This window comes from Mustela nigripes, chromosome 17 (genome assembly GCF_022355385.1).
Source record: "Mustela nigripes isolate SB6536 chromosome 17, MUSNIG.SB6536, whole genome shotgun sequence".
NCBI lineage: Eukaryota > Metazoa > Chordata > Mammalia > Carnivora > Mustelidae > Mustela > Mustela nigripes.
The window spans coordinates 13487133-13500775 of NC_081573.1; the positions used below are offsets into that span (position 1 = coordinate 13487133).

At 50.7% G+C, this 13643-nt stretch overlaps 1 protein-coding gene across 5 annotated transcripts in view; it reads right to left on the reverse strand.

Annotated features, from left to right (window-relative positions):
- The window catches only part of HNRNPUL1 (heterogeneous nuclear ribonucleoprotein U like 1), a 37184-nt gene extending 24249 nt beyond the window's left edge, over nucleotides 1-12935 (reverse strand). The window contains exons 1-5 of one of the 5 annotated variants that reach the window (XM_059383259.1): nucleotides 12872-12935; nucleotides 6887-7009; nucleotides 4959-5115; nucleotides 3134-3207; nucleotides 1572-1711 (exon numbers count right to left, since the gene is read on the reverse strand). In XM_059383259.1, the coding sequence (XP_059239242.1) occupies nucleotides 1572-1711; nucleotides 3134-3207; nucleotides 4959-5115; nucleotides 6887-7004 (489 nt within the window). In that variant the 5' untranslated portion in view covers nucleotides 7005-7009; nucleotides 12872-12935. Of the gene's footprint in view, nucleotides 1-1571; nucleotides 1712-3133; nucleotides 3208-4958; nucleotides 5116-6886; nucleotides 7010-10949; nucleotides 11376-12871 lie in introns of those variants that run through there. The other 4 variants (XM_059383257.1, XM_059383255.1, XM_059383258.1 and 1 more) reach the window with 4 other exon arrangements.
- Nucleotides 12936-13643: the final 708 nt, after the last annotated feature.

Consider the following 13643-nt stretch of genomic DNA (forward strand, 5'->3'; position numbering starts at 1 on the left):
AAGCAGGGGGAGCAGCAGGCAGAGGGAGAGGGAGAAGCAGACTCCCCATTAAGTGAGGAGCCCAACTCGAGGCTCAATCCCAGGACACTTTTAACATGCTGCAGGGGAAATGGAGACTCTCATATTTTGTGTAAAAGGATAAACTAGCACCATGTCTTTGGAGAGCAATTTAGCAACCTCTGTCAAAACTGCAAAAGTTGTGCTCTGTAACCCAGCAATTTAACTTCTAGTTTACTCTACAGATGCACCCATAGGTACACATGTGACCACACGACACACGCACAAGGATATTCAGTGTGACAGTGTTTGTATTAAAAACAGCTCTCCCCACCCACCCATCAGTAAGGCGCTGCCAAAAACAAAAATAAACAAGGCATGCCATGTTATGGCACGTCTGCACCACGGAAAAGATGAAGCAGCAGGACAGTGAAGCACGGCTGTGGCGCAGGGACAGGACTTGTCAATCGAGACACAGTACTAAGTACAGGGAGCAGAGAGAATGAACCGCACCTTCTGACTTACCTTACAGCTTAGACTGCCTAACAACCATACACAGCTATATTAGTTGGAGGCTTCTCTAAAGTTAACTTATTCTGTGGACTTCTGGATGCACATTTTCTACATTTTCTGTGTCCCAATCAGGGTAAATATTACAAATGATGTGGTAAGAAAGCACTATGGAAGTTTAACCGAGTATTTCTCTCTGACAGGCACACAAAACGATGCGTGAATCACAACAGACTTAATCAAATATGATAACCCTCGGTCAGCTCGCCCCTCTAAGAAATGGGGAGACCAGTGCCTATTTCATGATGTATGGCAGGGATAAATGGAGATGTCCATGTAAAGAGCCTGGCACTGTATCTAGTTGTTCTGCAAATACTAACGGTTCTGCAAATACTAACGGTCATAAACAAGTTTAAGGAAAAAAAACATGTTTGGATTTATAAGGGACATGCAAGAAACTGTTAACATGTGTTATTTCTGGAGAGAATAGGGACTATGAGGGTTTGAGTCTAACTTCTTTTTTTAAGCCTACGCTCTTTTGTGCTGTCTGAATTTTCGTTGAACATGAGAATGTGTTGTTTCCCTAAACATAACCTGACATGAATTGTGGGGAGACGATGGTAGAGGATGGCCTCTACCTGGTGGCAGGACGCTCTTTGTCCAGCTCTCCTTCTGGCCTCACTTTAACTGGCACGGTCCACTTCCATTCTTTCTAGCTCATTTTTCTTCCAAACAACTCCTTTTCCCAGTTCTAACAAACATGTTATCCCTAGTGAGGTTGGCTGTATAATACCTGGGTCAAATCCCACTGAGGGAAAAAAAAAATATCCCACCAAGGAAAAAATCAGCTTGATGAGGCAATGTATGGCTGGCTTGCTCTCCCGATATGGTGCTTGGCAATGGCATGGTTCTCTAGAGTCCAACACGCTTCTCTTGCTTGAAAATACATAGTCTAAGCTCAATCTCTTTCGCAATCGTGGCTCTGAGCAAAGTAGCTGATGAAAGGCTCATCCCAAAAGATGGACCTGTTTTTTGTTCCTAACCCCTCAGTTGCTCCCACTCACCTTCATCTCGAAGCATACACGGCCCCTTCTGACTCCGTAGCTGGCACGGGCTCCTGACCACAGGTAGGCAAAGCCCTCAATTGTGAGAGGGTAGCCACTACTCCGGTCTCGGGCCACCTTGAAGTGGAGATCGCAGTTATCTGTGGAGGAAAAAGTGGGGAGTTTAGCTGATATTTTAAAGATCCAAGAGAAGGGCAGGCACAGACAAAGGTCAGTCCTCTAAGAGTGTTAACCAAGAATACACAGGCAGACACATCATGAGGGCAGGTTCATGAGAAACCAGCCACACTGACTAGCCATTCTCCCATTTGGTAGCAAGGCTCTGGACTATTGCAAGCTGGCCCACATTGGACCAATGCAGCCACCACGCACAGGAACTGAGTTCTCCACGTGGCTGGGGTCCAAGGATGGCAGTCAGAGGAACCCCCAGAAATCATACACAAATGCACTTTACGGGAACATACATTTAACAGGGAAAGGACCGTATCTCATTATGTTCAAGGGACTTAGCATTTTACAAAAAGGCTAATCCCACACACTATACAATTTTAACCATTTCCCTGAGCAAGACTCTGCTGCCAACAGCTGCACTAGCCTCTGAACCGGACCCACGCTTGCCTCCCAGGCACCACTGTCCAGGTGTACCGCAGGCTCCCATTCAACTGCTGGAGCTCCAACTCTTCCCACTCTTCAAGGAGCCTGTCAGGCCTCCAAGAAAGCCTTTCCTGACTACCCCATCTTTTCTATAAAGTCTGAGAGTTGTGATCTGTACATCTGGCATGTGATCAGCCACTGCTTCACTGACCACTGCCACCCTATACTTTAAATAAAAAGTTTAGCTTTACTCTGGGTATACGGGCTTTGAGATCCTGTGACAGAAGGGACTGTGTACGAGGTGTCTGTCTCTCTTCCGAAGTTTGCAGCCACTACTCTATAAATATGAGCTAAGTAAAGAAACACGTGAGTTGCCATTAAGGTTCTGCTCTGTTGAAAAGTACTGTGTTCAGACTTAATCTGGCTTCATTTAAAGTCAGATTCCCAGGTTCTACCACTGAGATCTTGTCTGAGGAGGGGCAGGGCCTTTTATAAGTGCCACCCCAAGGGTTCAGATGTACTGTCAAGGGGAAGCCACTTATCCAGTGGAAAGAAACTGGAGGACGGAGAGTAGGGCGGGCCAGGCTAATGCCTCAGAAGACAAGGTGGCATTAGTTTCACCAGGAACGTGAGCAGTAGATGGAAACTGGGGACTGGTCGTCAAAGAGTTAAGTTTCCCCAGCTGCACTCAGGTTCCCTTCTTTATTAGGTGACAACTCCCTGGGAGTTTGGGGTTTTCCAAACTGCCCTCGTACCCATTCTGAGGAGTGTTACTGAAAGTTCTCTGAGGTATTAGGGCAGGATTATACCTTCCTGAAGGGAAGGTGAGACCTGCCCAGAATCCCAGGTAGAGCTGGGAGATCTTCGGCCCCCAAACCAGCACCCTCACTCTAGAGCCCGGTTTCTCACATCCCAGTTTCCCAATACTGACTGCAAAGCAGAATCAGATAGGCACCCCAAGGACTCACATGTGTCGATGGCAACAAGGGTGTCATCAAAGTCATCTTCATCCTCTTCGGCTGGAGGTTGCGGAGAGCGGCCCCTGTCGGGGAAAGGCATTAAGTCTCATGAGAATGGTTGGATGAGCACAGAGGAAGGGAAATGAAAGTTCTGTTGGAATTTACAAGTGGCCTCCAAATGGCTTCCTGGATTTGTTTCTTCCCACAGAGATTAGTTAGCAAAAGCACTAAGCCACCCTACACCCTTGCCACAAGAGCAATGACTGTTGACTCCTTGAGTGGGCATGGGGACTAGAGAGGGCGCCCTCTGCTCAAAAGGGCCAGCAGAAGCATTTAGCTAGCTTGTTCAATGGCTCTCCTCTTACACAGATTCTGAGCCACACCCTGTGCCAGCTGAGATGTGCCGCCATACTGGCCTCAGTTACCAACTGGAGGACACAGTAGTCCAGAAGGGACTGGACCATAAAGGGGACTATGCAAGGGCTCAGATCAGCCCCAGTCATCACAATCTGTCTACATCTTCCTAAGACTCTGCATCCGCAAGTGTTTGAAATGACCCATTTTTTTCAGTCTCTTTCTGTCAAGTGTCCTGAATTATGAATGAGACTCCTCTCCTACCAAAACACCAAAATGGACTAATGTTTAAAATACCACTTTTAAGAATAAAAAGAGACTAGAAGGATGGGGCCCAATGCCCAGGGTCCTGCATGGGACACTGGACCCTTGTCCACCATGTGCCCAGATCAAGTACCCAAGGCTTACCTGGGAGGCTTCCCTCTGGTGAGTGCCCTTCCAGCCCTGCCAGTCTAGGGCAAGCACAGAGCCCTGGACAAAGAAGGACTGCATCACAGATTAAGTTTCATCCTAGAAAGCTTTCCCTGCCAGCCTCAAATCAGAGCAAGTATTCCTTCTTTGCTCTCCACAGGCAGGCAGTCTAGACCTCTGCACTGCAGGAGGCACTAGGAGAAGCTCTTAAGAGGTACTTCCAAATCCTTCCTTTAGTCACAGCCAAGAGACCCAGGCCCTGTCTCAGAGTCACAAGCCAGAGAGGATGGACTCCAACAAGTAGGAAATAAAATGTGTCAGACAACCGTCTAGACGAGTAGAGAAGAAATGGTCATTCCTAGTTTCTGTGATCAGAAAACTCTTCATGCAGAAGTCAAAGGAGGGGAGGGGAGGACTGGGGCTAAGCAGAGGGGTGGAGAGAGCTTGTCAGGAAAGGAAAATGACCAGGGTAGAGTGGCCACTCCCTCCTCTAATCTGACACTCACAGGCACCCTGTGCACCCTGCCTACTGGCCCCACAGGGTGTGGCATACTTATGTGTCTATCTTAGGCCCTACACTGGGACAAAAGAGGGCAAAACCCACTGTCCAAATCCTCCATGTCCGCAGTGTCCAGCCCAAGAGTAAGCATCTTACAAAAGGGGCACGAGTGCGACAATGAACAAACGAGCAGAGGGATGGAAGGGTGTGCTTAGGAGAAGGGTCAGGAAACAAATCTTTCCAACAAGGGATATTAAGCAGCCATGGAGAACAGACACAGTGCAGGGTAACTGGGCGGTGAGGCAAAGGACTGAAACGGCAGGCTGGCACCTCACGTGTGAAAGGCAAAGCGTTTGGACTTTATCCTGCAGGTAATGAGAAGGGAGGAGCTGAGGGAAGGAGCAAAAGTTTAGCAAAGCTAAATCTGGCAGTGAGTGCAGGGAGGGCTGAGTGAGGGCGTAAGGGCAGGGCGCGCTCTGCCCCATTCATTAGTACAAAGGTCTCAGTGGGCACGAGGCTACGGACACAAAACCTACTGAAAAAGGGGTGACTATCGCCTCACACACCCACCTCCTATCCTCTCGGTGCTCGAAGTACCCCCGTCCCCGGTTTTCTTCATAAGGCCTCTTGCGACTCTGGAATTGTTGTCTGTCTGGCTTGAGTTGAGATGCTTCGGGCGGGAGGAAGCTGGAGGGTGCTTCTTGTTTCATCTCTGTCTTCACTTCTACTGTCAGGACAAATCCAGATGGTCAAGACACTTGGGAACTGCCTAGCTATCGCTTTTCTGGTCCCTTTCACCTCAGCAGATGTTGGCAGGATCCTGACTGCAGTGACGATGGGCTGGGCACAGGCAGCTTGCTGGGTTCAATGGAAGCCCGCCAAAGGAGCCAAGAAGGCTGTACTGGAGAACGGGGCCAGGGTAAAGGGAGGCCAGAGATAGCCAGCTAGGCCCATTAGCACCGGCAGTTGATGAGGTGACAGACGTCAGTCAGGTAACTCTCAGGCTTCAGGGGGAGGGATAGAGGACTTCAGTACTGAATAAAATCAAGCTCTCTTAAAGGCTTAATTGAACAGGACACTGTGGTCCCACAGCTAACTCCACTGGCTTCAGTCACTCTACCACAAAGCCCAGACTCAATCACTCCAGGTGCAGAGGGTCTACACTTAAGCAAGCCTACAGGTGTGATGGCCTTATTAAGTCACACCACAAACAGAAAGTCAGGATGGGATAACACACTGTAAACCATGGGAAAGGCCCAGTCTTGGGCAGACTTCAAGACTCAGAAGTAAAAATCCAAGAACCTACTTGAGAGCAAACTGGACGTAGTACCCATGGCTGATGCTGTGGATCTCTCACATCTCCCCATCGCAGCACTCAACCCCAGACCACCTGGGATCACTCCCCAGCTTTGGCACATACAGAGAAGGCCCCTGGGCCTCCAGGACAGGGACTGCACTCACCCATCTTTAGAGAGCCTTCGTGGTCCCAGCACAGAAAATACTCTCCTTGGGCCAAATGATCCTACAAGTCTCACAGAGCCTGACACAAATCTGCAGTTTAACCTACATTAAAATTAAAATTCTGAGCCACCCTCAAGAAATGCCTGGGGATTTCACTTTGCGGATGAGCCGGGAAAGGAAGTAGATACGATCAACTAGATTCACTGAGAAAAGGCACCGGGGCCACAACACAGTGAAAGGAACACAAGACTGGGAGGCGGTCCTGGCTCTGCCATTACTCAACAGTGGGACCGTGCTTTCCAAAAATAGGACACAAATGGTTGGGACTGCTCCTCATTACCAATAGCAGTGGCCCAGGCACTAGTTTCCCAGGTTCTAACCCCAGCTCTGCCATCAGACAAGCCATCTCCCCGGTCTGTAAAATGGGAGGCTAGAACTGAGTTACATCTGGTAACTCAGTTACCAAGTCCCAAACTGACACTACAGGGAACCTTGTTCTACAAAAACTTATTTGGGAAACCCTGGGTTTAAACAATATGACACAGGTTTGTGTGTGTGTGTGTGTGTGTGTGTTTTTTTCCCAGTTCAGGACTTTTCAGGGCCTTTAATGCTTTGAGTACAATGATTCTCCCAGGGGTGGGATAGCACGTGCTTCATTTTCCAGATGTATTCTGGCCAGGGAACTCTTTCCTGGCAAGTCCCTAATGATATCTCCTGGAACAACATTCTTCAGAACATGGGAACAACTGGACTAGATTTAGAAGGTCTTTCCTGGATTCTACATTCTAAGATTTTAAATAAGACTCAAATATGGCCTCTGAGTCTAAACTCTCCAGGGTACTGATACTAACATCTGAAAACAGATACCACAGACTCCCCTCTCTCAACACCTGGGAGCAGGATTAAGTTCTCTCCTTCAGAAGAACCTTGCCAGAGTGACAGAGCCCAAATGGACTGCCCAAGAGGAAGACAGGCTTTAGGCAGAGGGTACAGGCCACATACAGATTCTATTTCCCTCAAAAGATATGCCTTCCCACCTGGGCGATAGGCCTGCTGCTGCTCCATTTCCAGTGGTCTCCTTTCGTAGCCAGACTCGTTCTCTTGCTTGATGACCTGGCTCTCATAGAATTGGTTTTGCCTGGTAATATTGTCCATGACATCTTAAAACAAAAAATGGCCAGTTAGAAGGGTGCTTCTTGGGACCGGAGGTGGCTTTTAAGTGCTGTATGATGTCATCCCTACTACATATAGTAGCCAAAGGCTAAAAGGTATGATACCACCTTCAGATGGATAGCTATCTGGGCAATCAGTGGCCCCAGCTGCTGAGGACATGCCCTCTTGTCCCTCAAATGGTGATGCATCTGTGACTGGGTTGTACAGAATCCCAACAAACAAAGCCAATGGAAGTACAACTGCTCGGGTTAAAGTGAGGAGATGGCAGGGTCAAAGAAGGTATCCAACTTGGCCTTACCCGTAAGTCTGCACTCCAGGGCTGGGGCAACTCTACAGACACCTGGTACTCCATGCAGCAGTTTAAAATCCAATCTAGCTATCCTCTGACGTGTAGGGAGGCTTTAGGGCACAATCTTAAAAACTGCTCAGAGCACAAATTAATGCTTTGTCAGGCCCAATTCACTCCCATCTGCACAGTCAACCCTCTTTATGAATCTCTTCCACTCCACAAAAGCTACAAAGACAAAGGTACCCAGGGGCGCTGGGTGGTTCAGTTGGTTGAGCTTCTGCCTTCGGCTCTGGTCATGATCCCAGGGTTCTGGGACTGAGTCCCACATCAGGCTCCTTGCTCAACAGGGAGCCTGCTTTGCTTCTCCCTCTGCTCGTCACTACCCCTGCTTGTGCTCACTCTGTGTCAAATAAATAAATAAAATCTTAAAAAAAAAGATAAAGGGTAGCCAACCCAGTTGAAGGGGAAATGGAAGGTGGGGAGGAAAGGAACTGTTAAGAAAACAGGAGTCCTAACAGTGGCCTTTAGACTCATTAGGGAATAAGTCCTGAAATATCTGGAGCTGGGTGGGAAGGATCCTAAGAAGGTGTCCTTTTTTTTTTTTTTTAAAATAAAGATTTTATTTATTTATTTGAGAGAGAGCACAAATGGGGGGGGGGAGCAGGCAGAGGGAGAGGGAGAAGCAGGTCCCCCACTGAGCAAGGAGCCCCATACAGGGCTCTGATCCCAAGACCCTGGGATAAGACCTGAGCTGAAGGCTGATGCTTAACTGACTGAGCCACCCAGGCACCCCGAGGTGTCCTACGGAATAAGACTAAGAATAGAAGCTTATTTTTATTAGAATAATATTAACTATCCATAGAGTGCCCACTACACACCAGACCCTGGGGTACAGCTAAGAATAAGCTCAACTCACTGAAGCCTTCAGGTTAGTGAAACGGACATACATTAAACAAATACTTAAAACACAAAAAGCAAATTCTAATTGTGTTCACATCTATGAAGAAATTAAGACAGGGACCCAGAAAGTAACAGAGAAGGCTTGCCTTAAAGGATACATAGGTGAAAGCTCAGGGATGAGAAAAGAGAAAACAAAACATTCGTGGGGTTGGAATAACATGTGAAAGCTCAGAGGTGAGACTAAAACCAGAGTATAGCAAACTCAAGAAGACCCTTGCAGCCAAAGCCAAAGAGAAGTTTGGAAACCCAGGATGAGCAGCAAGCAGGCTTTCCGCCCCAGGGGCAAGCTCTGCTAGGTGCCTCTAGGGCCCTACTGGTGGCTGTGCCAGGACCGGTAGAACCACAGGGAAGGAGAGACTCTCCTGCCACTTGCTAACTGACTGGATCCTTTCTCAGAGGACAAATACATTTGGGCACAAACCAGGTGCAGCCCAAAGGAAGGAAAGTAACAGATCACGTGGCTTGCTACAGCCCTGTTTACCAGAGCTTGAAGGAAGGGTTGCAGCGGGGCAAGAACAGGGCTCAAAGGATTTTGTTGTCAGGATAAAAGGAAAAAGAATGAAAAAGTATCTCCTTAATTGGAACACGGGGACGGTTTTCCAAAGCATTCCGTTTCTTCTAGGCTCCAAGCACAGTGTTCTTCTTCTCACAAATATTCACATGTCTCTTCTCAAGAACTTGTCCTGTGCCCACAGAGGAAGCCTCACCCGGATAAGCCAGGATTCTGGGGTCTTTCTCCACTCTCTAACATATCCACCTCCTAATAACAGGCAGGCCCGGTGCTAAGAGTCCTACACATGTGACCTCATTCATACCAACCCTGGGGGACACTATTAGTATCCCTGTTGTGCACACAAGGAAACCAGTTGGAGGTACACTGACCTGCCGAAGTCATAGAACCATCTTTAAAACAAAGTCCATCGGAGTCTAACATGCCCTCTTCTGAGGCACCTCTGGCCACTGGGCCTTCCTCCTAGGCATTCCTGCCAGGGCCTCTCCTACCCTAGACATGCACACTGGGCCACTCCTCCCTTCACAGGTCTCTGCAAGGGGAAGTATTCTTTCCTGCATAGACACATGGACCCCGGGCAATCCCCAGGCTGCCCCCACTGCAAATCTATACAAAGGACATCCCACCTCTCGAGAACCAGTAAACACCCAGTGCCAATTCAATTTCTTGTCTCTTCTCTCTCCCACTTGCTCTCCTCATTCTCTTAACCCCACGGCACCCTCTTTTCAGAGAAATACCACAGTGGCTGGAGGCCAGAGTCTTTTCTACTTACTTCTAAACTTCTCCAATCCCCACTCCACAGTGTGGCTAGAAAACCATGCTTTTCTAACTCTAAATTTCCTCCCTTCCATACCAGAGTCTTCTCTCTTCAGACAATCATATATCTACCCTATAACCTCTTGTTCTGAATCATACCTTCTGGTTCTTGCAGCGGTTCCCTACTACACCCTGAGACCTGCATTCCCCGGGCACAAAAGTATAACTGTTTCTGGGGAACCAAGGAACCTTCTTGTGGAGGAGACACTCAGCCTCAGAAACACTCCCCTCACTCCATCCTGAGGCCCCAAGCCAAGTCAACAGGTTTTCCTTCTCTCTCCCTTCTATACCCTCCCCTCTCCCATATTTGCTAGACCCATATATGCACTCCTGTACGGGACACAAGGATCCTCTATCCCCCAGATACTCCATCAACTTCAAACTCCACCAATTTGCTATCTGCCCCACCCCACCCACAACTATCTCTGTTCTCCAAACACTCCATACTGTTAATCCAAAACGATTCCACACTCGCCACTGGATTACCTGTCCTCAGAACCTACCGGGCTCAACACCTCTAGGTTCCCTACCCAGCGTAGCATCCTTCTGTCCCCTGCCTGCCTCCAGTGACCAGAGTTCCCTAAACCTTCTCTCGAAGCCAATCTGAAAGTCCCTAGTATTTCCAGCACCAAATGCCCAAGTGGGCCCTACAGTCTTGGATCTCAGAGTCTCTGGGGCCATCTTCAGAGGCGGGTCCCTCCGAGTCCAAACACATGGCAGTCTCCCACATTCCCTAAATGCTCACTAACCAAATACCAGAGTACTCAGTCCATCAGATGCCACCCCCCCTCCTCGGCCAGACACCAGCACCTCCACCTTACCTGCCCATCCCAGTACGAAACAGAATTCCCCATACCTCACCCAGCAGCAAATTCCAAGATCCTCTATTTTCAAAACTCTCCCAGCCCTAAAAATAGGGCTCCCGACACCCAGCCTAAACGCCGGGCTTGGCAGAGTCCTCAAGCCCACCCAGCTTCAAACCTCTGAAACCGTCATTTCCAAGACCCTCCTCAATCACCGATTAGAAAGCCGCCTGTTCTTCCGACTCTTCGGCTCCAGAAACCATGGCTTCTGGTCTCCGAGCACTAGACTCCGGAATCCTCTACACCCCCCAGACCTTCCTCATCTCCGAAACCCTGAGCCCCCACTCCAGTATCTCCCCTGCCCCTAATGCCAGGGTCCACCCTCCAGTCGTCCCGAGGCCCACTGCCCTACATCCTTTTCAGCGGCGGGTAGCGGGATCCCCCAATCCTCTGGCCATCTCCCCGATCTCAGGCGCCGGACTTCGCGTCCCACAGCCCTTCCTCGGCCCGGACTCCGGCTCCCCGACCCCCGCCCCGCGCACTCTCACAATGTCCGTCCGGCCCCGAGTAGCCGCCAGGCTCCGGGTGCGGCTGCAGCCCGGACGGCGGTGGCTGCGTGGTCCCCTCCAGCTCGGAGCCCCCCTCGGTCTCGACCTCCTCGTTGTTGTGCCCGGGTCGCCCCGGTTCGTTGTCGGCTTCGAGCTCCCGCTCGTCGTCGGGCTCCTCGGCCTCCAGCGCCGCCTGCAGCCGCTCAGCAAGCTCGGCCTTGAGGCCGCGAGTGTCCAGGCCGCGGCGCTGCAGCTCCTCGCGAAGTTCGTTCACCTTCAGACGGCGCACATCCATGGCCCGGGCCCCCGGGGCGGCCCCCGAGCCCGGCCCGGCCTCCCAGGGCTCTGTCCCCCTTAAACCTTTCCTGTCAGGAGGCGAAGGGGGAAAGGGGGGGGGCCCGCTCCAATGGCGGCGGCGGCTCAAAATGGCCGCCGCCGCCGCCTCCCCCTCCTCCGTGGCCCCATGCGATGCAACACGGGTGCCAATTGGCCACCGCGTGAAGCAACGGGCGCGGGCCTGGACACCCAGCCAATCAGAGCACAGCTTTCAAAAGAACTGCAATGAAAGGGCTCAGGAGCAGCCAGGGAGGAAGCGTTGGCCTACGTCGCTGCCGCCGCCGGGGCGGAGGGCGGGAAAAGGCGGGAGGCGGAGCACGCAGTGATTGGGTAGTGCCCGCGCGCCCGCTCCCGTAGGGCCAAATGAAGATAAAGGAGTAAAGACTTGGCCCAATCAGCGATGGGATCTCAGAATGAAAACCACTCTCGGCTTTTCCAGCGCGGCCCTTTCATCAAACTGGGGTCTCCTGTAACACATATCCTGATTGGTCTAGATCTCCCGCCCCTAGAGGAGTCCGAGCGGGTAAAACCCCTAGAACCAATCAAATGGAGGTTCGGCCAACCAACTCCCCCGCCTTCTTTCCCTGTTGCCTTTAAGAAACCGGAAAGATAAATTCGCGCAGGACCCGCCCCTTGCCGTTAGGGCGGTTTCAAAACAATCTGCCCACCAATCGCAATTATTGTTTTATCTCACTACAGCTAGTAGAGTCGGATCGCTTCAGGAAAAGCTAACCAGATTGGCCGTTCTTCAGTGGACGGCCTCCCAAGCGTCGCCGTAGGGGGAGGCCGACGAGATAAAAGTAGATAAATTATCCCTAATCTGGAAGAAACTCAGTTGCCTTTGTGGAAAGGAACCTTTGGACTTCAGAGAGTACCGAAAGTTTGGAGACCGAGGCTAAGCTGTCAACGGGAGAGAAGCTGTAAAGAAAATCGCATACTCTTCCCTTTGAGAGTTCACCTCAAGGGGTGCCTCTGCCCACGATCACAGCTTCGCCGCCGTCTTTCTCTATGGTTGGTATCTTACGTGGAACTGGCGCTCTGCACGCGACCATAGAGCCTCCCCCCTCCGGGACGACCTCCGCAAGTGCGCGGATCTCTCCACCGGAGCCTCTGAACCGCTCTGCAGTAGCTCTGGCTCTTTGGCGTCGGTACGCCCAAGTTCAAACACACAGGGCTCGTAGTTCAGCCGCACGCTACGAACGCTGAAGCCACAGAGTGTCGCAGTCTCTGCCGCTGCACCACCTGTCGCCTCGGACTCCAAACACACACAAAAAACCTCTAAGATACACAATCGAGATACGCGAGACAGACGCCCGATCCCTCTGAGCCATGCCGTAAACGCACAAAAAACCGCACACCGCCTCTCCTTCGACAAAAACACGCACGACACAGATAAGCAAATGGCCGTGGGTCGGTTCAGATGCATCCCTTAAGGGGATAATACCCCAGACTACAGTGTCGATGTGGCCACTACGGTCCGCACAGGCGGGAGGCATCAAATGATAAAGACAAAGAACAGCAACGCTACAAGCTGACACGGCGGCCCCGACACACAGCACCCACTCAGAAACGGGGCAGACACTCACGTGGGCCCGGAGGTTCCAGTCCAGACACTCCGCCCCTCACCCACGTCCGACTTCCTCTCTCCTCCCAGCTTCCCACAAGGATTTGGTCTAAAAAAGTTTGTGGCCCGGATTGAACTGTCCCCGGTTCTCAGGAGGCGCCACCGGGGGGCGTCCAGGCGCTGCCAAGGGTTTCTCCATGTGCTGCGGGATACACCCAGGAACCGGGGCCCTGGATGGCCTGCAAAGCACAGTGGGGTTGTCTTGACAGGAATCTCTTTCTGAGCCCGTGATGATTGGAGGTGTTCTGTGCCCGTGTGTCCATGTGAATCTGAACATTTGAGTTTGTGAGTACCTGTCGTACTCGGTGTGTCTGTGTTTACTCTGTAATCTGTGTTACTCTAGTTTCTTCCTATGCCTGGTGAATATCTGCCTTTCCTATGTTTGTAAATATGTTTGTAGCTGTATAATTTTTTGCATCTGTTACTCTGTGTGTCCGAATTTCAGTGTTATTTGTGTCCAAGTGTGCCTCAGTGTGTCCTAATGGGTCTGTTACTCTGGGGTGGGGATGAGAGTGTCTCTGACACTTGAGTAAGTGCCCGTTCCTCACTAGGGATTTTGGAGAGTCTGTTTCTTTGTTTCATGTCTTCCTGTCTATGCGTATGCTCATTTCTACCCTCTTTGTAAATCGAGAACTCCTAGACCCCACCAAACCCTTCTTTTTACTGATGGGAAAGGGAGCCGCCCAGGGAGAGGGGCTACATGACAGCTGAGTGGAAACAAGAGGAGACAGAAG